Source organism: Oncorhynchus mykiss, chromosome 30 (assembly GCF_013265735.2).
Source record: "Oncorhynchus mykiss isolate Arlee chromosome 30, USDA_OmykA_1.1, whole genome shotgun sequence".
Taxonomy (NCBI): Eukaryota; Metazoa; Chordata; class Actinopteri; order Salmoniformes; family Salmonidae; genus Oncorhynchus; species Oncorhynchus mykiss.
The window spans coordinates 1,104,298-1,130,925 of NC_050570.1; the positions used below are offsets into that span (position 1 = coordinate 1,104,298).

At 43.4% G+C, this 26,628-nt stretch overlaps 1 protein-coding gene across 6 annotated transcripts in view; it reads left to right on the forward strand.

Moving 5' to 3' along the window:
• Positions 1-26,628, forward strand: part of man2c1 (mannosidase, alpha, class 2C, member 1) — a 60,291-nt gene that overhangs the window by 28,344 nt on the left and 5,319 nt on the right. The window contains exons 13-23 of one of the 6 annotated variants that reach the window (XM_036968917.1): positions 5,448-5,571; positions 5,769-5,890; positions 7,293-7,378; positions 13,242-13,433; positions 13,652-13,740; positions 13,892-13,986; positions 16,251-16,355; positions 17,482-17,638; positions 20,315-20,458; positions 21,081-21,190; positions 21,781-21,860. In XM_036968917.1, the coding sequence (XP_036824812.1) occupies positions 5,448-5,571; positions 5,769-5,890; positions 7,293-7,378; positions 13,242-13,433; positions 13,652-13,740; positions 13,892-13,986; positions 16,251-16,355; positions 17,482-17,638; positions 20,315-20,458; positions 21,081-21,190; positions 21,781-21,860 (1,304 nt within the window). Of the gene's footprint in view, positions 1-5,447; positions 5,572-5,768; positions 5,891-7,292; positions 7,379-13,241; positions 13,434-13,651; positions 13,741-13,891; positions 13,987-16,250; positions 16,356-17,481; positions 17,639-18,900; positions 19,177-19,201; positions 19,540-20,314; positions 20,459-21,080; positions 21,191-21,780; positions 21,861-26,628 lie in introns of those variants that run through there. The other 5 variants (XR_005040904.1, XR_005040903.1, XR_005040905.1 and 2 more) reach the window with 5 other exon arrangements.

The window sequence follows — 26,628 nt, forward strand, 5'->3', positions numbered from 1 at the left end:
TAGTAATGAGACTATATACAGGGGTACCGGTTAGTAATGAGGCTATATACAGGGGGTACCGGTTAGTAATGAGGCTATATACAGGATGTACAGGTTAATAATGAGGCTATATACAGGGGGTACAGGTTAGTAATGAGGCTATATACATGGGGTACAGGTTAGTAATGAGGCTATATACAGGGGTACAGGTTAGTAATGAGGCTATATACAGGGGTACAGGTTAGTAATGAGGCTATATACAGGGGTACAGGTTAGTAATGAGGCTATATACAGGAGGTACAGGTTAGTAATGAGGCTATATACAGGGGTACAGGTTAGTAATGAGGCTATATACAGGGGGTACAGGTTAGTAATGAGGCTATATACAGGGGGTACAGGTTAGTAATGAGGCTATATACAGGGGGTACAGGTTAGTAATGAGGCTATATACAGGGGTACAGGTTAATAATGAGGCTATATACAGGGGTACAGGTTAGTAATGAGGCTATATACAGGGGTACAGGTTAGTAATGAGACTATATACAGGGGGTACAGGTTAGTAATGAGGCTATATACAGGGGGTACAGGTTAGTAATGAGGCTATATACAGGGGTACAGGTTAATAATGAGGCTATATACAGGGGTACAGGTTAGTAATGAGGCTATATACAGGGGTACAGGTTAATAATGAGGCTATATACAGCGGGTACAGGTTAATAATGAGGCTATATACAGGGGGTACAGGTTAATAATGAGGCTATATACAGGGGGTACAGGTTAGTAATGAGGCTATATACAGGGGGTACCGGTTATTTGAGGAAGTATGTACATATAGGTAGTTATTAAAGTGACTATGCATAGATGATAACAACAGAGAGAGGCACTGGTGTAAAAGAGGGGGGGAATGCAAATTGTCTGGGTGGCCATTTGATTATATGTATATTTTACCTTTATTTAACTAGACAAGTCAGTTAAGATAACTTATTTGTAATGACCTAAGAACAGTGGGTTAACTGCCTTGTTCAGGCACAGAACAACAGATTTTTACCTTGTCAGCTCGGGGATTCGATCTAGCAACCTTTCGATTACTGGCCCAGCACTCACTAGGCTACCTGCCGCCCCTACACTCTAACCACTATGCTCTACCTGCCGCCCCTACACTCTAACCACTAGGCTACCTGCCACTTCTACACTCTAACCACTAGGCTACCTGCCACCTCTACACTCTAACCACTAGGCTACTTGCCGCCCCTACACTCTAACCACTAGGCTACCTGTTGCCCCTACACTCTAACCACTAGGCTACCTGTGGTACCTACGATACCACTTGCCGTACGGTAGCAGAGAGAACAGACTATGACTAGGGTGGCTGGGGCTTTTGACAATTTTTAGGGCCTTCCTCTGACACCGCCTGGTGTAGAGGTCCTGGATGGCAGGAAGCTAGGCCCCAGTGATGTACTGGGCCGTACGCACTACCCTCAGTATTGGCTTGCGATCGGAGGCCGAGCAGTTGCCATACCAGCAGTGATGCGACCAGTCAGGATACTCTCGATGGTGCAGCTGTAGAACCTTTTGAGGATCTGAGGACCAATGACAAATCTTTTCAGTCTCCTGAGGGGGAATAGGTTTTGTCGTGCTCTCTTCACGACTGTTTTGGTGTGCTTGGACCATGTTAGTTTGTTGGTGATGTGGACACCAAGGAACTTCAAGCTCTCAACCTGCTCCACTACCCCCCATGTCGATGTTAATGGGGACGTGCTCGGTCCTCCTTTCCATGTAGTCCACAATCTCTTTTGTCTTGATTACGTTGAGGGAGAGGTTGTTGTCCTGGCACCACACGGCCAGGTCTCTGACCTCCTTCCTATAGGCTGTCTCGTCGTTGTCGGTGATCACTGTTGTTTCATCGGCAAACTTAATGATGGTGTTGGAGTCGTGCCTGGCCATGCAGTCATGAGTGAACAGGGAGTACAGGAGGGGACTGAGTACGCACCCCTGAGGGCCCCCGTGATGAGGATCAGTGTGGGGGATGTGTTGTTACCTACCCTTATCACCTGGGGCAGCCCGTCAGGAAGTCCAGGATCCAGTTGCAGAGGGAGGTGTTTAGTCCCAGGGTCCTTAGCTTAGTGATGAGCTTTGAGGGCTCTATGGTGTTGAACACTGAGCTGTAGTCAATGAATAGCATTCTCACATAGGTGTTCCTTTTGTCCAGGTGGGAAGGGCAGTGTGGAGTGCAATAGAGATTGCATCATCTGTGGATCTTTTAGAGCAGTATGCAAATTGGAGTGGGTCTCGGGCTTCTGGGATGATGGTGTTGATGTGAGCCATGACCAGCCTCCAAAGCACTTCATGGCTACAGACGTGAGTGCTACGGGTCGGTAGTCATTTTGGCAGGTTACCTTAGTGTTCTTGGGCACAGGGACTATGGTGGTCTGCTTAAAACATGTTGGTATTACAGACTTGGACAGGGAGAGGTTACAAATGTCAGTGAAAACACTGCCAGTTGGTCAGCGCATGCTCACAGTACACATCCTGGTAATCCATCTGGCCTTGCGGCCTTGTGAATGTTGACCTGTTTAAAGGTCTTACTCACATCAGCTGCGGAGAGCGTGATCACACAGTCTTCCAGAACAGCTGATGCTCTCATGCATGTTTCAGTGTTATTTGCCTCGAAGCGACCATGTAAGTAGCTTAGCACATCTGGTAGGCTTGTGTCACTGAGCAGCTCTCGGCTGTGCTTTTCTCTGCAGTCTAATGGTTTGCAAGCCCTGCCACATTCGATGAGGGTCAGAGCAGGTGTTGATATTAGTCCTGTATTGACACTTTGCCCGTTTGATGGTTCGTCAATTTCAATTTCTGTTTGATGGTTTGTCGGATTTCTTATAAGCTTCTGGGTTGGAGTCCCGCTCCTTGAAAGCGGCAGCTCTAGCCTTTAGCTCAGTGCAGATTTTGCCTGTAATCCACGGCTTCTGGTTGGGGTATGTACGAATGGTCACTGTGCGGATGACGTCCTCGATGCATTTATTGATGAAGCCAGTGACTGATGTGGTGTACTCCTCAATGCCATCGGAGGAATCACGGAACATATTCTAGTCTGTGATAGCAAAACAGTCCTGTAGCATAGCATCTGCTTAATCTGATCACTTTTTTATTGATCTAGTCACTGGTGCTTCCTGCTTTAATTTTAGCTTGTAAGTAGGAATCAGGAGGATAGAATTATGGTCAGGTTTGCCACATGGAGGGCAAGGAAGAGCTTTGTACTGTGAGTGGAGTAAAGGTGGTCCAGAGGGGTTTTTTCTCCTCTGGTTGCACATTTAACATGTTGATAGAAATTTGGTAGACCGGATTTAGGTTTCCTTTCATTAAAGTCCCCGTCCACTAGGAGCGCCCCCTCTGGGTGAGCCTTTTCCTGTTTCCTTATGGCAGAATACAGCTCATTGAGGGCGGTCTTAGTGCCATCGGTCTGTGGTGGTATGTAGACAGCTACGAAAAATACAGATGGAAACTCTCTAGGTAGATAGTGTGGTCTACAGCTTATCATGAGATGCTCTACCTCAGGCAAGCAAAACCTTGAGACTTCCTTAGATATCGTGCACCAGCAAGTTATAAACAACGCAAAGAAATAAAATAAATTGGATAGGAACACGTGAAACATCAGCCTTCTTCTCTGGTGCTTCTCCAGCATGTATCAACACGAGGACTTCCTGGCTAGAGAACGTTGTTACAGCCTGAATTAAACATCTATCAACACGAGGACTTCCTGGCTAGAGAATGTTGTTACTGACTGAATTAAACATCTATCAACACTAGGACTTCCTGGCTAGAGAACGTTGTTACAGCCTGAATTAAACATCTATCAACACGAGGACTTCCTGGCTAGAGAACGTTGTTACAGCCTGAATTAAACATCTATCAACACGAGGACTTCCTGGCTAGGCGTCCTCTTTACCCATCAGATGCATATCAATCCGCAAGGTGCATAAACTATTAGAAATTATGAATTGCATGAAGAAATATTTTAAAAACTTAACAATAGTTATTTGTTTAGATAGTCAAGGATATGTTTTGTATAATTCTACAAAGTCCTACAGAAAACATAGGCCTACAGCCTGTTTTAGTTTCCATTACAATAAAATATATGTATCAGCCTGCAAGGCATGCGGTCAAATGATTTGCTGCTGATAAGTAGACACAACAACCTCATAATTACACTATTGTCTTTCTAAATTAAATCAACCTCGTCACTCTCACCATTCAGTTACTTCTCATTTAAATTCTATTGTGAGGTAAGGTGCACAATTATCGTCCAGTAATCCATTTTTCATTAATTCAGTGAGGGGAGATGCCTTAGCACCTGGCTGGATACCTACAGGACATTGTGTTAGAAGGTTAAGTTAGGAATAGGTGTGAAAAAAAAAAAAAAGATGTTCGTGATGTCAAAATTGTGACAAATGAGCAGTGTAAAATACAAACATTTAGGAAGTCAGGGAAGGAGCAGGACATCACTTTACTTTTTGGCAGATTATTTTTTATTTACAAAATCAAACATCATTGCCGTTGGATTAAAGTGGTTCTATTGTTCAATAGGTAGGTTTTTCCTCACCCATCTACACACAATACCTCATAATGACAAGGTGAAAACATGGTTTTTGACATTTTTGCGAATGTATTTAAAATTAAATACAGAAATATCTCATTTACATACGTATTCACACCCTTGAGTCAATATTTTGCCTGTGCTTATTTATAGCTGTATTCTGTTTATTTTTTGTCCCAAAAAACTCCATAGTCCTTAATGATGACAAGCATACCCATAACATGATGCAGCCAACCCTATGCGTGAAAATATGACGAGTGGTACTTCGTGATGTGTTGGATTTGCCCCAAACATAACACTTTGTATTCAGGACATAAAGTTAATATCTTTGCTCTATGTTTTGCAGTTTTACTTTAGTGCCTTATTGCAAACAGGATTCATGTTTTGGAATATTTTTTATTCTGTACAGACTTCCTTCTTTTCACTCTGTCATTTAGGTTAATATTGTGGAGTAACTACCATGTTGTTGATCCATCCTCAGTTTTCTCCTATCGCAGCCATTAAACTCTAACTGTTTCATTGTCACCATTGGCTTCATGGTGAAATCTCTGAGACGTTTCCTTCCTCTCCAGCAACTGAGTTAGGAAGGGTGCCTGTATCTTTGTAGTCACTGGGTGTATTGATACACCATCCAAACTGGAATGAATAACTTCACCATGCTCAAAGGGATATTTACATTTTTACACCAATAGGTGCCCTTCTTTGCGAGGCATTGGAAAACTTCCCTGGTCTTTGTGGTTGAATCTGTGCTATAGTTGCGTCATTTGAACACGTATGTAATTGTAACTTGTTTCTTTATTACACTGTAACCATGGATACACGTGTTTCTATACACAATTGACTGTAACGTGTGTCCTATTGTTTCTAACCTTAGGGTCCAGATGTCCAGTCCTGACCGGCTCTTCTCTGAGCTCGAGGCGGACTCCTCTCTTCTGTGCACCTGGACTGGAGAACTGTTTCTCGAACTACACAACGGCACCTACACCACACAGGCACAGGTGGGGCCTAATTTGGGCTTCTCAAAGCCTCTCAGAGCTGTTTGTGCCTTACTGTCAACTCTATGGTAATGTTCATGTCCGACATCTGGGACCAGGTTAGGATCTCACACTCTACATTGACTTTATTAGTTAGAACTGTTGTTTACTGGGTTTTAATGACAGAGTTTATCACTTTTCCAACCCACGTGTCTCCCCAGATTAAGCTAGGGAATCGTCAGTGCGAGACCTTGCTCCATGACGTTGAGGTGGCCAGCAGCTTGGCTCTGTGTCTGGACAAGACGTTCCAGTACCCCTCCGAACCGCTACAAATCCTCTGGAGGTAAAGGCCACAGCACACAAAGATATAGACATTTAGCCTCTGGGGTGCTTTTGAGACAACACACGTTCTCTAAATGGGCAGACATATTATAGAAACAAATTAGATAAACAATTAGCAACTAAACTTCCATAGCGTTGAACTAGGTGAAGTATTTAGCTAACGGAGCTCTTTATTGTTCTGCACAGATATCGCACGTTGACATGTCCCCTAGGCCCTCAACACTACTACAACCTTGACATGTCTCCTAGGCCCTCAACACTACTAAAACATTGACATGTCTCCTAGGCCCTCAACACTACTAATACATTGACATGTCCCCTAGGCCCTCAACACTACTAAAACATTGACATGTCCCCTAGGCCCTCAATACTACTAAAACATTGACATGTCTCCTAGGCCCTCAACACTACTAAAACATTGACATGTCTCCTAGGCCCTCAACACTTCTAAAACATTGACATGTCTCCTAGGCCCTCAACACTACTAAAACATTGACATGTCTCCTAGGCCCTCAACACTACTAAAACATTGACATGTCTCCTAGGCCCTCAACACTACTAAAACATTGACATGTCTCCTAGGCCCTCAACACTACTAAAACATTGACATGTCTCCTAGGCCCTCAACACTACTAAAACATTGACATGTCTCCTAGGCCCTCAACACTACTAAAACATTGACATGTCTCCTAGGCCCTCAACACTACTAAAACATTGACATGTCCCCTAGGCCCTCAACACTTCTAAAACATTGACATGTCTTCTAGGCCCTCAACACTACTAAAACATTGACATGTCTCCTAGGCCCTCAACACTACTAAAACATTGACATGTCTCCTAGGCCCTCAACACTACTAAAACATTGACATGTCTCCTAGGCCCTCAACACTACTAAAACATTGACATGTCCCCTAGGCCCTCAACACTTCTAAAACATTGACATGTCCCCTAGGCCCTCAACACTACTAAAACATTGACATGTCTCCTAGGCCCTCAACACTACTAAAACATTGACATGTCCCCTAGGCCCTCAACACTACTAAAACATTGACATGTCTCCTAGGCCCTCAACACTACTAAAACATTGACATGTCCCCTAGGCCCTCAACACTACTAAAACATTGACATGTCTCCTAGGCCCTCAACACTACTAAAACATTGACATGTCTCCTAGGCCCTCAACACTACTAAAACATTGACATGTCTCCTAGGCCCTCAACACTACTAAAACATTGACATGTCTCCTAGGCCCTCAACACTACTAAAACATTGACATGTCCCCTAGGCCCTCAACACTACTAAAACATTGACATGTCTCCTAGGCCCTCAACACTACTAAAACATTGACATGTCTCCTAGGCCCTCAACACTCTACTTTTCCACAATTGTCTTTTGTTTTTCAGGCAGCTCCTCCTGAACCAGTTCCATGATGTGATTCCTGGCACCTGTATAGAGATGGTGGTAGAGGACGCACTGCGATATTATCAAGGTATATATCAGCACTACGATATTATCAAGGTATACATCAGCACTATGATATTATCACGGTATACATCAGCACTACGATATTATCAAGGTATACATCAGCACTACGATATTATCAAGGTATATATCAGCACTACGATATTATCAAGGTATATATCAGCTGTATATTATTAAGGTATATATCAGCACTACGATATTATAAAGGTATACAGTGGGGTATAGTATTTAGTCAGCCACCAATTGTGAAAGTTCTCCCACTTAAAAAGATGAGAGGCATGTAATTTTCATCATAGGTACACTTCAACTATGACAGACAAAATGAGAAAATAAAATCCAGAAAATCACATTGTAGGATTTTTAATGAATTTATTTGCAAATTATGGTGGAAAATAAGTATTTGGTCAATAACAAAAGTTCAAATCAAATCAAATTTTATTTGTCACATACACATGGTTAGCAGATGTTAATGCGAGTGTAGCGAAATGCTTGTGCTTCTAGTTCCGACAATGCAGTAATAACAAGTAATCTAACTAACAATTCCAAAACTACTGTCTTGTACACAGTGTAAGGGGATAAAGAATATGTACATAAGGATATATGAATGAGTGATGGTACAGAGCAGCATAGGCAAGATACAGTAGATGGTATCGGGTACAGTATGTACAAATGAGATGAGTATGTAAACAAAGTGGCATAGTATAGTATAAAGTGGCTAGTGATACATGTATTACATAAGGATACCGTCGATGATATAGAGTACAGTATATACGTATGCATATGAGATGAATAATGTAGGGTAAGTAACATTTATATAAGGTAGCATTGTTTAAAGTGGCCAGTGATATATTTACATAATTTCCCATCAATTCCCATTATTAAAGTGGCTGGAGTTGAGTCAGTGTCAGTGTGTTGGCAGCAGCCACTCAGTGTTAGTGGTGGCTGTTTAACAGTCTGATGGCCTTGAGATAGAAGCTGTTTTTCAGTCTCTCGGTCCCAGCTTTGATGCACCTGTACTGACCTCGCCTTCTGGATGATAGCGGGGTGAACAGGCAGTGGCTCGGGTGGTTGATGTCCTTGATGATCTTTATGGCCTTCCTGTGACATCGGGTGGTGTAGGTGTCCTGGAGGGCAGGTAGTTTGCCCCCGGTGATGCGTTGTGCAGACCTCACTACCCTCTGGAGAGCCTTACGGTTGAGGGCGGTGCAGTTGCCATACCAGGCGGTGATACAGCCCGCCAGGATGCTCTCGATTGTGCATCTGTAGAAGTTTGTGAGTGCTTTTGGTGACAAGCCGAATTTCTTCAGCCTCCTGAGGTTGAAGAGGCGCTGCTGCGCCTTCTTCACGATGCTGTCTGTGTGAGTGGACCAATTCAGTTTGTCTGTGATGTGTATGCCGAGGAACTTAAAACTTGCTACCCTCTCCACTACTGTTCCATCGATGTGGATAGGGGGGTGTTCCCTCTGCTGTTTCCTGAAGTCCACAATCATCTCCTTAGTTTTGTTGACGTTGAGTGTGAGGTTGTTTTCCTGACACCACACTCCGAGGGCCCTCACCTCCTCCCTGTAGGCCGTCTCATCGTTGTTGGTAATCAAGCCTACCACTGTTGTGTCGTCCGCAAACTTGATGATTGAGTTGGAGGCGTGCGTGGCCACGCAGTCGTGGGTGAACAGGGAGTACAGGAGAGGGCTCAGAACGCAACCTTGTGGGGCCCCAGTGTTGAGGATCAGCGGGGAGGAGATGTTGTTGCCTACCCTCACCACCTGGGGGCGGCCCGTCAGGAAGTCCAGTACCCAGTTGCACAGGGCGGGGTCGAGACCCAGGGTCTCGAGCTTGATGACGAGCTTGGAGGGTACAATGGTGTTGAATGCCGAGCTGTAGTCGATGAACAGCATTCTCACATAGGTATTCCTCTTGTCCAGATGGGTTAGGGCAGTGTGCAGTGTGGTTGAGATTGCATCGTCTGTGGACCTATTTGGGCGGTAAGCAAATTGGAGTGGGTCTAGGGTGTCAGGTAGGGTGGAGGTGATATGGTCCTTGACTAGTCTCTCAAAGCACTTCATGATGACGGATGTGAGTGCTACGGGGCGGTAGTCATTTAGCTCAGTTACCTTAGCTTTCTTGGGAACAGGAACAATGGTGGCCCTCTTGAAGCATGTGGGAACAGCAGACTGGTATAGGGATTGATGTCCGTAAACACACCGGCCAGCTGGTCTGCGCATGCTCTGAGGGCGCGGCTGGGGATGCCATCTGGGCCTGCAGCCTTGCGAGGGTTAACACGTTTAAATGTCTTACTCACCTCGGCTGCAGTGAAGGAGAGACCGCATGTTTTCGTTGCAGGCCGTGTCAGTGGCACTGTATTGTCCTCAAAGCGGGCAAAAAAGTTATTTAGTCTGCCTGGGAGCAAGACATCCTGGTCCGTGACTGGGCTGGGTTTCTTCCTGTAGTCCGTGATTGACTGTAGACCCTGCCACATGCCTCTTGTGTCTGAGCCGTTGAATTGAGATTCTACTTTGTCTCTGTACTGGCGCTTAGCTTGTTTGATAGCCTTGCGGAGGGAATAGCTGCACTGTTTGTATTCGGTCATGTTACCAGACACCTTGCCCTGATTAAAAGCAGTGGTTCGCGCTTTCAGTTTCACACGAATGCTGCCATCAATCCACGGTTTCTGGTTAGGGAATGTTTTAATCGTTGCTATGGGAACGACATCTTCAACGCACGTTCTAATGAACTCGCACACCGAATCAGCGTATTCGTCAATGTTGTTATCTGACGCAATACGAAACATCTCCCAGTCCACGTGATGGAAGCAGTCTTGGAGTGTGGAGTCAGCTTGGTCGGACCAGCGTTGGACAGACCTCAGCGTGGGAGCCTCTTGTTTTAGTTTCTGTCTGTAGGCAGGGATCAACAAAATGGAGTCGTGGTCAGCTTTTCCGAAAGGGGGGCGGGGCAGGGCCTTATATGCGTCGCGGAAGTTAGAGTAACAATGATCCAAGGTCTTTCCTCCCCTGGTTGCGCAATCGATATGCTGATAAAATTTGGGGAGTCTTGTTTTCAGATTAGCCTTGTTAAAATCCCCAGCTACAATGAATGCAGCCTCCGGATAAATCGTTTCCAGTTTGCAGAGAGTTAAATAAAGTTCGTTCAGAGCCATCGATGTGTCTGCTTGGGGGGGGATATATACGGCTGTGATTATAATCGAAGAGAATTCTCTTGGTACCTGTTTATCTCAATACTTTGTTATATACCCTTTGTTGAAAATGACAGAGGTCAAAAGTTTTCTGTAAGTCTTCACAAGGTTTTCACACACTGTTGCTGGTATTTTGGCCCATTCCTCCATGCAGATCTCCTCTAGAGCACTGATGTTTTGGGGCTGTTGCTGGGCAACACGGACTTTCAACTCCCTCCAAAGATTTTCTATGGGGTTGAGATCTGGAGACTGGCTAGGCCACTCCAGGACCTTGAAATACTTCTTACGAAGCCACTCCTTCGTTGCCCAGGCGGTGTGTTAGGGATCATTGTCATGCTGAAAGACCCAGCCACGTTTCATCTTCAATGCCCTTGCTGATGGAAGGAGGTTTTCACTCAAAATCTCACGATACATGGCCCCATTCATTCTTTCCTTTAAACGGATCAGTCGTCCTGGTCCCTTTGCAGAAAAACAGCCCCAGAGCATGATGTTTCCACCCCCATGCTTCACAGTATGTATGGTGTTCTTTGGATGCAACTCAGCATTCTTTGTCCTCCAAACACGACGAGTTGAGTTTTTACCAAAAAGTAATATTTTGGTTTCATCTGACCATATTACATTCTCACAATCTTCTTCTGGATCATCCAAGTGCTCTCTAGCAAACCTCAGACGGGCCTGGACATGTACTGGCTTAAGTAGGGGAACACGTCTGGCACTGCAGGATTTGAGTCCCTGGCGGCGTAGTGTGTTACCGATGGTAGGCTTTGTTACTTTGGTCCCAGCTCTCTGCAGGTCATTCACTAGGTCCCCCCGTGTGGTTCTGGGATTTTTGCTCACCGTTCTTGTGATCATTTTGACCCCATGGGGTGAGATCTTGCGTGGAGCCCCAGATCGAGGGAGATTATCAGTGGTCTTGTATGTCTTCCATTTCCTAATAATTGCTCCCACAGTTGATTTCTTCAAACCAAGCTGCTTACCTATTGCAGATTCAGTCTTCCCAGCCTGGTGCAGGTCTACAATTTTGTTTCTGGTGTCCTTTGACAGCTCTTTGGTCTTGGCCATAGTGGAGTTTGGAGTGTGACTGTTTGAGGTTGTGGACAGGTGTCTTTTATACTGATAACAAGTTCAAACAGGTGCCATTAATACAGGTAACGAGTGGAGGACAGAGGAGCCTCTTAAAGAAGAAGTTACAGGTCTGTGAGAGCCAGAAATCTTGCTTGTTTGTAGGTGACCAAATACTTATTTTCCACCATAATTTGCAAATAAATTCATAAAAAATCCTACAATGTGATTTTCTGGATTTTTTTTTCTCATTTTATCTGTCATAGTTGAAGTGTCCCTATGATGAGAATTACAGGCCTCTCATCTTTTTAAGTGGGAGAACTTGCACAGTTGGTGGTTGACTAAATACTTTTTTGCCCCACTGTATAACAGCTGTATATTATCAAGGTATATATCAGCTGTATATTATCAAGGTATATAACAGCTGTATATAACAGCTGTATATTATCAAGGTATATAACAGCTGTATATTATCAATGTATATAACAGCTGTGTATTATCAGGGTATATAACAGCTGTATATAACAGCTGTATATTATCAAGGTATATATCAGCTGTATATTATCAATGTATATAACAGCTGTGTATTATCAGGGTATATAACAGCTGTATATAACAGCTGTATATTATCAAGGTATATATCAGCTGTATATTATCAAGGTATATAACAGCTGTGTATTATCAGGGTATATAACAGCTGTATATTATCCAGGTATATAACAGCTGTATATTATCCAGGTATATATCAGCTGTATATTATCAAGGTATATAACAGCTGTATATTATCAAGGTATATATCAGCTGTATATTATCAAGGTATATAACAGCAGTATATTATCAAGGTATATAACATCTGTATATTATCAAGGTATATAACAGCTGTATATAACAGCTGTATATTATCCAGGTATATAACAGCTGTATATTATCAAGGTATATATCAGCTGTATATTATCAAGGTATATAACAGCTGTATATAACAGCTGTATATTATCCAGGTATATATCAGCTGTATATTATCAAGGTATATATCAGCTGTATATTATCAAGGTATATATCAGCTGTATATTATCAAGGTATATATCAGCTGTATATTATCAAGGTATATATCAGCTGTATATTATCAAGGTATATAACAGCAGTATATTATCAAGGTATATATCAGCTGTATATTATCAAGGTATATAACAGCTGTATATTATCAAGGTATATAACATCTGTATATTATCAAGGTATATAACAGCTGTATATAACAGCTGTATATTATCCAGGTATATAACAGCTGTATATTATCAAGGTATATATCAGCTGTATATTATCAAGGTATATAACAGCTGTATATAACAGCTGTATATTATCCAGGTATATATCAGCTGTATATTATCAAGGTATATAACAGCTGTATATTATCAAGGTATATAACATCTGTATATTATCCAGGTATATATCAGCTGTATATTATCAGGGTATATAACAGCTGTTTATTATCAGGGTATATGAAAAAAGACCATAATGACAATAGCAGACCGTTTTTGTTTTTAGAAAAAGTCACAAACTTAAACCATTCCATGTGGAATATGAACCCCAGTTCCTGTGTATGTGTGCCGCTGTCTCTCAGACATCCGTACCGTGGGGACCAGACTGCTGCGTGTTTCCTGTCGGGCCCTGGGGTCTGAAGGGACTACCACCCAGACAGGAGACTCTGACAGTACTGCTACTTCCGTTGCTGTCCTCAACACCCTGCCCTGGGAACGCACCGAGGTTCTCCCGCTGACAGGGGGCGCTCCTGATCATCAACAACCATGCCTAGGTACCGTAGCTGACTATACAGTGTGAAAACTCACAGGTCATTGATGCAGTTACTCAACCACAATACAAAATGGTGTTGTTCTTTCACAATTGAACTTGTAAGTTATTTAGAGGTGATGCATAGTGAAACAGAGGTGTTTCATGTACCTGCATGTCAGATGTCCACATCGCTCCGTCTGCCGTTGTGAACATACATGTTATTCCTGTGTTATTCTGTAGCTCTGGTGACAGTCCCCAGTGTTGGTGTAGTTTCTGTCCGTGACGCCACTGCTACCAAACCTGTCCCTCTGGTCTCCGTCAAGGTTCAGGTAAATATACACTACATAGCTGGGACATTTCATTTGATTCATGGGAATAGTTATTTATTTCATTATATGAAAATGTAGTTTTTATTTGGCGCTTTCAGTTGACTGTGACTCTTCCGTTGATAATCTTAGTTTGAGTGTTGTTCTATCATAGGCTGATGGTACTGTCCTCATGGAGAATGGGATATTACGTGCTGTTGTTAATAAGGATGGATGCCTGGCTTCCTTGTACCTGGTCGAGACTAACAGGTAAAATCCCATCCTCAGAAGGCGCGTTCACACTGCACCTCAGCCCTGTGGCTAAGAGCCTCCTCAGCCCTGTGGCTAAGAGCCTCCTCAGCCCTGTGTCTAAGAGCCTCCTCAGCCCTGTGGCTAAGAGCCTCCTCAGCCCTGTGGCTAAGAGCCTCCTCAGCCCTGTGTCTAAGAGCCTCCTCAGCCCTGTGGCTAAGAGCCTCCTCAGCCCTGTGGCTAAGAGCCTCCTCAGCCCTGTGGCTAAGAGCCTCCTCAGCCCTGTGGCTAAGAGCCTCCTCAGCCCTGTGACTAAGAGCCTCCTCAGCCCTGTGACTAAGAGCCTCCTCAGCACTGTGGCTAAGGGGGATTTTTAGCCCGGGGCTTGCACACTTGCACATTCTAAAGTGGGCTAGGATCAATCTTATCCCAGGGCTATCTGGCCCTGCTCCAGAGTAGGAACACAGAAACACTGTGCTAAAATAGCCCGTGTGAAACGGGATCAAGAACAACACAGAATTTTCACTGTCCAATCACAAAAGCGTCACTTTCACTTAATTTGCATATGCCTGTGATGCGTTCTGCACGCTATTTTAATAAAGACATTTATACTATTTCATCCTTCCATCTGAAGACAAAATCCTCCCAGAAAAAAAACAGTTGCTATGCAGGCAGGCTAACATCTTCTCACTTAGTCAACTGAAACTCTACAGCGGGAAGGGCAAGAAACGTGAGTCGAGAAACCTGCCTATTTTCATCAATTAGGTAATGTCACGATTCCAAAGCTATACGATGTTACAGGAAACAAGTTCATTACCTCACATCTCGAAAAAGATTTGCAATGTTGCCCAATTGACTTGAGCTAGCGCCCAGCAGGACATTGACAACGCATGGGCAACGTACACAATGGGCGTCAATACGATTTCAATGGAGTATCGCATCTCCTCAAAAGTAAAGTATCTCTGTACAGTATCGCATTTTAGACATCTCGACACCAAGGTTTATACAAACCATCACTGTTGGAAACAAAATGTTACGCTAGAACCAAGAGGACATATTGTGTTCAATGCTTATAACCAGTCCCCCAGTGTCTGGTCTGGAGCGTGAAGTCACTAGCTCTGCTGGTCGCCTACTGCATAGCAACCTAGCGGTGCCAAAAGCCCTGGTCTGTCCTGGAAATCCTATGTAAATGACGATCTGCAGAACGGCCAAAACCCCCAAAATGTGAAGGCTGCTTTGGGCTCTAAAATGTGTTTATTATGGTCAAGTTCGATCCACACGTGAATTATTTATTTAAAGTTCGCTACAAATGTAGATATTTATTTAAAAGTGATCCATTCTGACTACTAAATTTGACCTCACACGGACAGGACCATGTGCTGACACAGAACAATCACAGGCTACAAGGAGGCTCTCTGTCAGGATGGAAATAACTACATCGACCATGATCCTTTGCTAGTTACGGCCACTTTCACCATGATCCTTTGCTAGTTACGGCCACTTTCACCATGATCGTTAGCTATTTTTTTGTGCCATTCAGCTTCATATTCAAATACTTTCGGCTTCCTGACAAGCCCTTAACCAACAATGCAGTTCAAGAAATAGAGTTAAGAAAATATTTACTAAATAAACTAAAGTAAAAAAAATATGTTTTTTAAGTTACACAATAAAATAACGAGGCTATATACAGGGGTTACCGGTACCAAGTCAATGTGCCAAGGCAGGTTAGAGGTAATTTGTACATGTAGGTAGGGGTGAAGTTGGGGGGGGGTGGTCAATGTAACTTGTCCGGGTGGCCATTTGATTAATTGTTCAGCAGTTTTATGGCTTGGGGGTAGAAGCTGTTAAGGAGTCTCTTGGTCCCAGACTTGGTACTCTGGTACCGCTTGCCGTGCGGTGGCAGTCTATGACTTAGGTGACTGGAGTCTTTGACAATTTTTCGCCCTTCCTCTGACACCGCCTGGTATATAGGTCCTGGATGGCAGGAAGCTTAGCTTCAGTGATGTACTGGGCCGAACGCACTTCCCTCTGTGGCGCCTTACAGTCGGATGCCGAGCAGTTGCCATACCAGGCGGTGATGCAACCGGTCAGGATGCTCTCGATGGTGCAGCTGTAGAACTTTTTGAGGACTTGGGGACCCCATACCAAATCTTCATGTTTTCACCATCTACTTGTTTTAATGGCTATGGTTATAACATTGGTGGCGTGACAGAGATACAATGTTGGTCACACACACACTCACTCACACACACACAGCGAGAATGAAACCTCTCTCTGTGTTCCAGAGAGGCGATATCTCACGGTTGCAGTGGGAACCAGTTTGTGCTGTTTGATGATGTTCCTCTGTACTGGGACGCCTGGGACGTGATGGACTACCACCTACAGACACGGTGAGAGAAACATCCTGTTTCCTGTTCTCATCGGGCTGGCCGATACAACGGGGTTGTGTTCATTAGGACTCACCCCTCTTAGCCTGGTTCCTCTCCACCCGGCACAGCCAGAAGAGGACTGGCCACCCCTCATAGCCTGGTTCCTCTCTAGGTTTCTTCCTAGGTTGTGGCCTTTCTAGGGAGTTTTTCCTAGCCACCGTGCTTCTACACCTGCATTGATTGCTTGTTTGGGGTTTTAGGCTGGGTTTCTGTACAGCACTTTGTGATATCAGCTGATGTAAGAAGGGCTTTATAAATACATTTGATTTGATTGGACAAGTTCAGATAATCCCTCCCAGTTCAGGCAGTTTGGAGCCTACTGAACTCATCCAAGTATATGTAGTTCGTTTCTCTGTCAGGCCACAGTGCCAGTACATGTAGTTAGTTTGTCTGTCAGGCCACAGTGCCAGTATATGTAGTTAGTTTGTCTGTCAGGCCGCAGTGCCAGTACATGTAGTTAGTTTGTCTGTCAGGCCACAGTGCCAGTACATGTAGTTAGTTTGTCTGTCAGGCCACAGTGCCAGTACATGTAGTTAGTTTGTCTGTCAGGCCACAGTGCCAGTATATGTAGTTAGTTTGTCTGTCAGGCCACAGTGCCAGTACATGTAGTTAGTTTGTCTGTCAGGCCATAGTGCCAGTATATGTAGTTAGTTTGTCTGTCAGGCCACAGTGCCAGTACATGTAGTTAGTTTGTCTGTCAGGCCACAGTGCCAGTATATGTAGTTTGTCTGTCAGGCCACAGTGCCAGTACATGTAGTTAGTTTGTCTGTCAGGCCACAGTGCCAGTATATGTAGTTAGTTTGTCTGTCAGGCCACAGTGCCAGTACATGTAGTTAGTTTGTCTGTCAGGCCACAGTGCCAGTATATGTAGTTAGTTTGTCTGTCAGGCCACAGTGCCCGTGTGTCCTCTATTGGAAGCCTGCGGTGGAAGTGGAGTGTCCGGCCCAGGTGTCATCTTCAGAGGGTCTAATCCTAACCTTAACCCCTGACCTCTAACTTCCCTATAGGAAGTCGGTAGTAGAGGTGGTGTTTCCTGTCCAGATAGCATCTCCAGGGGGTATAACTCTGACCTCTGACCTTCCTATAGGAAGCCTGTAGTAGAGGTGGTGTCTCCTGTCCAGATAGCATCTCCAGGAGGACTGAGAGGCAGTGTGACCTTCACTCTCAGGATCAGTGATAAGAGCACCATCACCCAGGAGATCATCCTGGATGCCATGTGTCCTTATGTCAAGTTCAACACTCAGGTACTGTAGACACCATGTGTCCTTATCAAGGTAAATACTCAGGTACTGTAGACACCATGTGTCCTTATCAAGGTAAATACTCAGGTACTCTAGACACCATGTGTCCTTATCAAGGTAAATACTCAGGTACTATAGATACCATGTGTCCTTATCAAGGTAAATACTCAGGTACTGTAGACACCATGTGTCCTCATATCAAGGTAAATACTCAGGTACTGTAAACACCATGTGTCCTTATCAAGGTAAATACTCAGGTACTGTAGACACCATGTGTCCTTATCAAGGTAAATACTCAGGTACTGTAGACACCATGTGTCCTTATCAAGGTAAATACTCAGGTACTGTAAACACCATGTGTCCTTATCAAGGTAAATACTCAGGTACTGTAGACACCATGTGTCCTTATCAAGGTAAATACTCAGGTACTATAGACACCATGTGTCCTTATCAAGGTAAATACTCAGGTACTGTAGACACCATGTGTCCTTATCAAGGTAAATACTCAGGTACTGTAGACACCATGTGTCCTCATATCAAGGTAAATACTCAGGTACTGTAAACACCATGTGTCCTTATCAAGGTAAATACTCAGGTACTGTAGACACCATGTGTCCTTATCAAGGTAAATACTCAGGTACTGTAAACACCATGTGTCCTTATCAAGGTAAATACTCAGGTACTGTAGACACCATGTGTCCTTATCAAGGTAAATACTCAGGTACTATAGATACCATGTGTCCTCATATCAAGGTAAATACTCAGGTACTTGACAGAGATTACTGTTAACACTTCATATGCATTTGCAAAGTATAAAAAAGTGAATCTGCCAGAATCTTGCCTTTCGGTAATCAACTTTTCCATATCTGACTCAGAAAATATGTTCAATCTTTAAATCTACTACTATGGAGATGTTTATTATAATGTTGTTGTAATGTTTTCCTCCAGGTTGTTTGATTGTAATGTCATCCACCTTCTCCCAGTTCATAATGTTGTTTATTCCAGGTGGAATGGTTTCAGTCCCATAATGTTGTTTATTCCAGGTGGAATGGTTTCAGTCCCATAATGTTTATTCCAGGTGGAATGGTTTCAGTCCCATAATGTTGTTTATTCCAGGTGGAATGGTTTCAGTCCCATAATGTTGTTTATTCCAGGAGGAATGGTTTCAGTCCCATAATGTTTATTCCAGGTGGAATGGTTTCAGTCCCATAATGTTGTTTATTCCAGGTGGAATGGTTTCAGTCCCATAATGTTGTTTATTCCAGGTGGAGTGGTTTCAGTCCCATAATGTTGTTTATTCCAGGTGGAATGGTTTCAGTCCCATAATGTTGTTTATTCCAGGTGGAATGGTTTCAGTCCCATAATGTTGTTTATTCCAGGTGGAATGGTTTCAGTCCCATAATGTTGTTTATTCCAGGTGGGGTGGTTAGAGTCTCATAATGTTGTTTATTCCAGATTGAGTGGTTTCAGTCTCATAATGTTGTTTATTCCAAGTGGAGTGGTTTCAGTCCCATAATGTTGTTTATTCCAGGTGGAATGGTTTCAGTCACATAATGTTTATTCCAGGTGGAATGGTTTCAGTCCCATAATGTTGTTTATTCCAGGTGGAATGGTTTCAGCCCCATAATGTTGTTTATTCCAGGTGGAATGGTTTCAGTCCCATAATGTTGTTTATTCCAGGTGGAATGGTTTCAGTCCCATAATGTTTATTCCAGGTGGAGTGGTTTCAGTCCCATAATGTTGTTTATTCCAGGTGGAGTGGTTTCAGTTCCATAATGTTTATTCCAGGTGGAGTGGTTTCAGTCCCATAATGTTTATTCCAGGTGGAATGGTTTCAGTCTCATAATGTTGTTTATTCCAGGTGGAGTGGTTTCAGTCTCATAATGTTGTTTATTCCAGGTGGAATGGTTTCAGTCACATAATGTTTATTCCAGGTGGAATGGTTTCAGTCCCATAATGCTGTTTATTCCAGGTGGAATGGTTTCAGCCCCATAATGTTGTTTATTCCAGGTGGAATGGTTTCAGTCCCATAATGTTGTTTATTCCAGGTGGAATGGTTTCAGTCCCATAATGTTTATTCCAGGTGGAGTGGTTTCAGTCCCATAATGCTGTTTATTCCAGGTGGAGTGGTTTCAGTCCCATAATGTTTATTCCAGGTGGAGTGGTTTCAGTCCCATAATGTTTATTCCAGGTGGAATGGTTTCAGTCTCATAATGTTGTTTATTCCAGGTGGAGTGGTTTCAGTCTCATAATGTTGTTTATTCCAGGTGGAGTGGTTTCAGTCCCATAATGTTGTTTATTCCAGGTGGAGTGGTTAGAGTCTCATAATGTTGTTTATTCCAGGTGGAGTGGTTTCAGTCCCATAATGTTGTTTATTCCAGGTGGAGTGGTTTCAGTCTCATAATGTTGTTTATTCCAGGTGGAATGGTTTCAGTCCCATAATGTTGTTTATTCCAGGTGGAGTGGTTTCAGTCTCATAATGTTGTTTATTCCAGGTGGAGTGGTTTCAGTCCCATAATGTTTATTCCAGGTGGAGTGGTTTCAGTCCCATAATGTTTATTCCAGGTGGAATGGTTTCAGTCCCATAATGTTGTTTATTCCAGGTGGAATGGTTTCAGTCCCATAATGTTGTTTATTCCAGGTGGAATGGTTTCAGTCCCATAATGTTGTTTATTCCAGGTGGAGTGGTTCGAGTCCCATAAGTTCCTGAAGGTAGAGTTCCCAGTGAGGGTGAGGAGCCCCAACGCCACCTATGAGATCCAGTTTGGACACCTGCAGAGACCCACACACAGGAACACGAGCTGGGACTGGGCACGCTTCGAGGTACCAATAACATGTTTTATACAGCCTTTTTGACATCAACAATTATCACAAGGGCTTTACAGTAACCAGCCTAGACCCCAAAGAGCTTTACAGTAACCAGCCTAGACCCCAAAGAGCTTTACAGTAAACCAGCCTATTCCCCCAAAGAGCATTACAGTAGCCAGCCTAGTCCCCCAAATAGCATTACAGTAACCAGCCTAGTCCCCCAAAGAGCTTTACAGTAACCAGCCTAGTCCCCCAAAGAGCATTACAGTAACCAGCCTAGTCCCCAAAGAGCTTTACAGTAACCAGCCTAGTCCCCCAAAGAGCTTTACAGTTTCCAGCCTATTCCCCCATAGAGCATTACAGTAACCAGCCTAGTCCCCCAAAGAGCTTTACAGTTTCCAGCCTAGTCCCCAAAGAGCATTACAGTAACCAGCCTAGTCCCCCAAAGAGCTTTACAGTAGCCAGCCTAGTCCCCCATAGAGCTTTACAGTAACCATCCTAGTCCCCCAAAGAGCAAGCAGAAGCAGTGGCAAGAGACAATTCCCTACTGCTATTGACATAAATAACCCATCTGCTAACTTCCGTTAGCATTGTTGTTTTGCTGGTCCTATAACAATAGAATAATTCTCCTTCCTAGGTTTGGGGCCACAAATGGGCAGACCTATCAGAGCACGGCTTTGGAGTGTCTCTGCTGAACGACAGTAAATATGGATACTCGGTACACCAGAACACCATGACGCTCTCTCTGTGAGTCTGACAAATATTGCGGTTTAACAAATTGGAAGTGGGTAGCTCAGTTAGCAGAGCATGGTGTTGTCAACGTCAGAATAGTGGGTTCCGCGTATTACTGACATAGTTAACATAACAGCATTCTTTCAACAACAGGATAGTGGGTTCCGCGTATTACTGACATAGTTAACATAACGGCATTCTTTCAACAACAGGATAGTGGGTTCCGCGTATTACTGACATCGTTAACATAACAGGATAGTGGGTTCCACGTATTACTGACATAGTTAACATAACAGCATTCTTTCAACAACAGGATAGTGGGTTCCGCGTATTACTGACATCGTTAACATAACATCATTCTTTCAACAACAGGATAGTGGGTTCCGCGTATTACTGACATAGTTAACATAACAGGATAGTGGGTTCCACGTATTACTGACATAGTTAACATAACAGGATAGTGGGTTCCACGTATTACTGACATAGTTAACATAACAGCATTCTTTCAACAACAGGATAGTGGGTTCCGCGTATTACTGACATAGTTAACATAACACCATTCTTTCTCCTTCCTAAGACTGTTGTTTTATTTTTCTTGTTAAAAGACTGCGAGCTCCTAAGTCTCCTGATGCCAACGCTGACATGGGCAGTCATCAGTTCACCTACGCTGTCATGCCACACACAGGTGAGGTACTTTTGATCTTTATAACATTAGATTATTATTTTTTTTAAGTTGAATGTTTATTTGCCATGTGTAATGAAGACATTGGACATCTTACTCAGCGCCAAGCTCTCGTGAAACAATAAAAACACAATACAAAAATCAGCAAACGAGGAAGAAACTCGACGGTCATTTTCTGAAAAAAAATAGTGTGACTTGCTTCAGATCTTTTGAAAGTAATTTTGTTACTGTTGGTTGGTTATTTTATGCAAATCTGTGCAAATTTGAATAGTTAAAGTTGACAACGTTTTCAAGAATTTGAAGTTAGGATAGCCAGAAGATGTGAACGTTGGTTTGGTCAGTGGCTGTGGTCAGTAGTTGTGGTCAGTAGTTGTGGTTGTGTAGTTGTGGTCAGTAGTTGTGGTCAGTGGTTGTGTAGTTGTGGTCAGTAGTTGTGGTCAGTAGTTGTGGTCAGTGGTTGTGTGGTTGTGGTCAGTGGCTGTGGTCAGTGGCTGTGGTCAGTAGTTGTGGTCAGTGGTTGTGTAGTTGTGGTCAGTGGTTTTGTGGTTGTGGTCAGTAGTTGTGGTCAGTAGTTGTGTGGTTGTGGTCAGTAGTTGTGTAGTTGTGGTCAGTAGTTGTGATCAGCAGTTGTGTGGTTGTAGTCAGTGGTTGTGGTCAGTAGTTGTGTGGTTGTGTTCAGTAGTTGTGTGGTTGTGGTCAGTAGCCGTAGTCAGTAGTTGTGTGGTTGTGGTCAGTAGCTGTAGTCAGTAGTTGTGTGGTTGTGGTCAGTAGCTGTAGTCAGGAGTTGTGTAGTTGTGGTCAGTAGCGGTGGTCAGTAATTGTGTGGTTGTGGTCAGTAGTTATGGTCTGTAGTCAGTAGCTTAGTTTAATCATGACAGGCCCAGGTGGCAAAACATATTTCCCTTAAAATGAAAATATATTTTGTTGGTAAGGCTGTGTGTTAATATCACTGTAACAACAGAGCAGAAGCTCATCTACCAGAGAATATAGCCAATACATTCAGCACCGTGGACGGCAGTCAGAAATTAACCCGTATAAGTCGATCAGCACCACAGAAAGCGGTCAAAAACACCCTATATAGATGAATCTCTTGACTGAAACACAGCTAATGACCCAGTACAGGCTCCCTGATGTTATGCATGGAGGCAAAACTGACATACCGGTATTTCAAACGAAGTACCTCCTGCAGAGGCCCTGCAGCAAAAACACCAGCAAATCAATGAAGCATTCAAACTAATTGCTTAGATGGCAGCATGCCTTTTAACAGTATGTGATGTGTATGATCTTACTATTATTCTAATAGCCTAGTTAAACCCTGGGGCGGCAGGGTAGCCTAGTGTGTAGGCCGTGTGGTCAGTAGTTGTGTGGTTGTGGTCAGTAGTTGTGTGGTTGTGGTCAGTAGTTGTGTGGTTGTGATCAGTAGATGTGTGGTTGTGGTCAGTAGTTGTGTGGTTGTGGTCAGTAGCTGTTGTCAGTAGTTGTGTGGTTGTGGTCAGTAGTTGTGTGGTTTTGTTCTGTAGTTGTGGTCAGTAGCTGTTGTCAGTAGTAGTTTGCAGTGTTGTCAACTTAGAGACTTTGTCGCTATATTTAGCGAGTATTCAGACCCCTCTAGCAACACATTTTCAAAAAAGTGACAAATCTAGCGACTTTTTCTGGTGTTGGAGACTTTTGGAGACTGACGTGAAAGCACGTATCGTTCTTACTCTTCTCAACGAGCCAGCGGGTGCTGGCGTAGGCCCCATCCCCGTCCCAAATCACTCACAGGCGGCCCAGTCCTCGCGCAGCAGTCCCTCCCAGCTGCAGTCAGAGCAGGAGATGTTCACCCCTCCGCGTCCAGACTGCAAATGAATCACGCATGCAGGAAGAATCCCGTCCTGGCTTACATTCAGGTAGGGATGTAAATGTAAAAAAAAAAATAATAATAATAATAATTTTAAAACTAAGTAACTCCGCCAGAGTCTCTTTTTTGGGTCACTTTTGCCGGTCCCAAGCACGGATAAAGGAGGGTTGGAATTGTGACATAAAAAAAAACAAGAATCGACAGAAGAAAGTTCATTTGTAGTTCTAAACATATTTAGGGTGTTTTTTACTCACTTCTTGTCTCTCCCACGGAGTTATTCCTCTCTCCAACAGCGTCCATCACAATTACATGATCATGGCCAATTATGCAAATTAGGTGATGACGTCATGTAGCGACTGCTAGCGTCTTTTAGGACAGCCAATAGCTACTTTCCTTACTGAGGAGTTGGCAACACTGCTTGTTTGGTTGTGGTCAGTAGATGTGTGGTTCAGTGGTCAATAGTTATGGTATGTGGTTGTGGTCAGTAGTTATGGTCTGTGGTTGTGGTCAGTAGTTATGGTCAGTAGTTATGGTCTGTGGTTGTGGTCAGTAGTTGTGGTCAGTAGTTATGGTCTGTGGTTGTGGTCAGTGGTTGTGGTCAGTAGTTATGGTGTGTGGTTGTGGTCAGTAGTTATGGTCTGTGGTTGTGGTCAGTAGTTATGGTCTGTGGTTGTAGTCAGGAGTTGTGTTCAGTATTTGTGGTCAGTAGTTGGTTCCTCTCTAGTTTCCTTCCTAGGTTTTGGCCTTTCTAGGGAGATTTCCTAGCCACCGTGCTTCTACACCTGCATTGTTTGCTGTTTGGGGTTTTAGGCTGGGTTTCTGTACAGCACTTTGAGACATCAGCTGATGTAAGAAGGGCTATATAAATAAAATTGATTTGATTTGTGATCAGTGATTTTGGTCAGTAGTTGTTGTCAGTAGTAGTGTGGTTCAGTAGTTGTGTGGTTGTGGTCAGTAGTGTGCTTGTGGTCAGTAGTTATGTGGTTCAGTAGTTGTGTGGTTGTGGTCAGTAGTTATGTGGTTGTGGTCAGTGATTGTGGTCAGTAGTGTGCTTGTGGTTAGTGGTTGTGGTCAGTAGTTATGTGGTTGTGGTCAGTAGTTATGTGGTTGTGGTCAGTGATTGTGGTCAGTAGTTGTGGTCAGTAGTGTGCTTGTGGTCAGTAGTTATGTGGTTCAGTAGTTATGTGGTTGTGGTCAGTAGTTATGCGGTTGTGGTCAGTGATTGTGGTCAGTAGTTGTGGTCAGTAGTGTGCTTGTGGTCAGTGATTGTGGTCAGTAGTTGTTGTCAGTAGTAGTGTGGTTCAGTAGTTGTGTGGTTGTGGTCAGTAGTGTGCTTGTGGTCAGTAGTTATGTGGTTCAGTAGTTGTGTGGTTGTGGTCAGTAGTTATGTGGTTGTGGTCAGTGATTGTGGTCAGTAGTGTGCTTGTGGTTAGTGGTTGTGGTCAGTAGTTATGTGGTTGTGGTCAGTAGTTATGTGGTTGTGGTCAGTGATTGTGGTCAGTAGTTGTGGTCAGTAGTGTGCTTGTGGTCAGTAGTTATGTGGTTCAGTAGTTATGTGGTTGTGGTCAGTAGTTATGCGGTTGTGGTCAGTGATTGTGGTCAGTAGTTGTGGTCAGTAGTGTGCTTGTGATCAGTGATTGTGGTCAGTAGTTATGTGGTTCAGTAGTTGTGTGGTTGTGGTCAGTAGTGTGATTTTGGTCAGTAGTAGTGTGGTTCAGTAGTTGTGTGGTTGTGGTCAGTAGTGTGATTTTGGTCAGTAGTTATGTGCTTGTGGTCAGTGATTGTGGTCAGTAGTATGATTTTGGTCAGTAGTTATGTGGTTCAGTAGTTGGCACTACAGAGGGTGGTGCAGACAGCCCATTACATCACTGGGGCCGAGCTCCCTGCCATCTATCCCCAAGCCATAAGACTGCTAAATGGATAAAATACGGTCTCTATGAACACTTGCAGGGATATTCTATTTCTGTTCTTATTTCAGATTTGATTAGTAGAGAAGTAAAATTAAATTTTTGACTTAGTTGGAAAAGTGGTCAAAATGTCAGTTTGCATAAATTGAGGCAAAGTTGATGAGGTTAATAAACCAGCTGTATCGTTCGTTCTGTACAAGATATTTCTGTTCCGATTCCAGATTTGAATATCTCGGATGTAGACCAATATGTCACACCTCAAAGGTTTCCTCTAACTTGTTGGGAAAGTGGTCCATATAGCTGATTTATGTCAAAAGTTACATTGTTTATACAGTGAATGTTGGAAGTTATGATGTCACAATGGGGGAGCTTTAGAAAGTCCCGTTAAAGTGCAAGATGGACGGAAAGACAAAGGAAATCAAATCAAATCAATTTTTATTTGTCACATACACATGGTTAGCAGATGTTAATGCGAGTGTAGCGAAATGCTTGTGCTTCTAGTTCCGACAATGCAGTAATAACAAGTAATCTAACTAACAATTCCAAAACTACTGTCTTGTACACAGTGTAAGGGGATAAAGAATATGTACATAAGGATATATGAATGAGTGATGGTACAGAGCAGCATAGGCAAGATACAGTAGATGGTATCGAGTACAGTATATACATATGAGATGAGTATGTAAACAAAGTGGCATGTGATACATGTATTACATAAGAATACAGTCGATGATATAGAGTACAGTATATACGTATGCATATGAGATGAATAATGTAGGGTAAGTAACATTATATAAGGTAGCATTGTTTAAAGTGGCTAGTGATACATCATTTCCCATCAATTCCCATTATTAAAGTGGCTGGAGTTGAGTCCGTGTCAGTGTGTTGGCAGCAGCCACTCAATGTTAGTGGTGGCTGTTTAACAATCTGATGGCCTTGAGATAGAAGCTGTTTTTCAGTCTCTCGGTCCCAGCTTTGATGCACCTGTACTGATCTCGCCTTCTGGATGATAGCGGGGTGAACA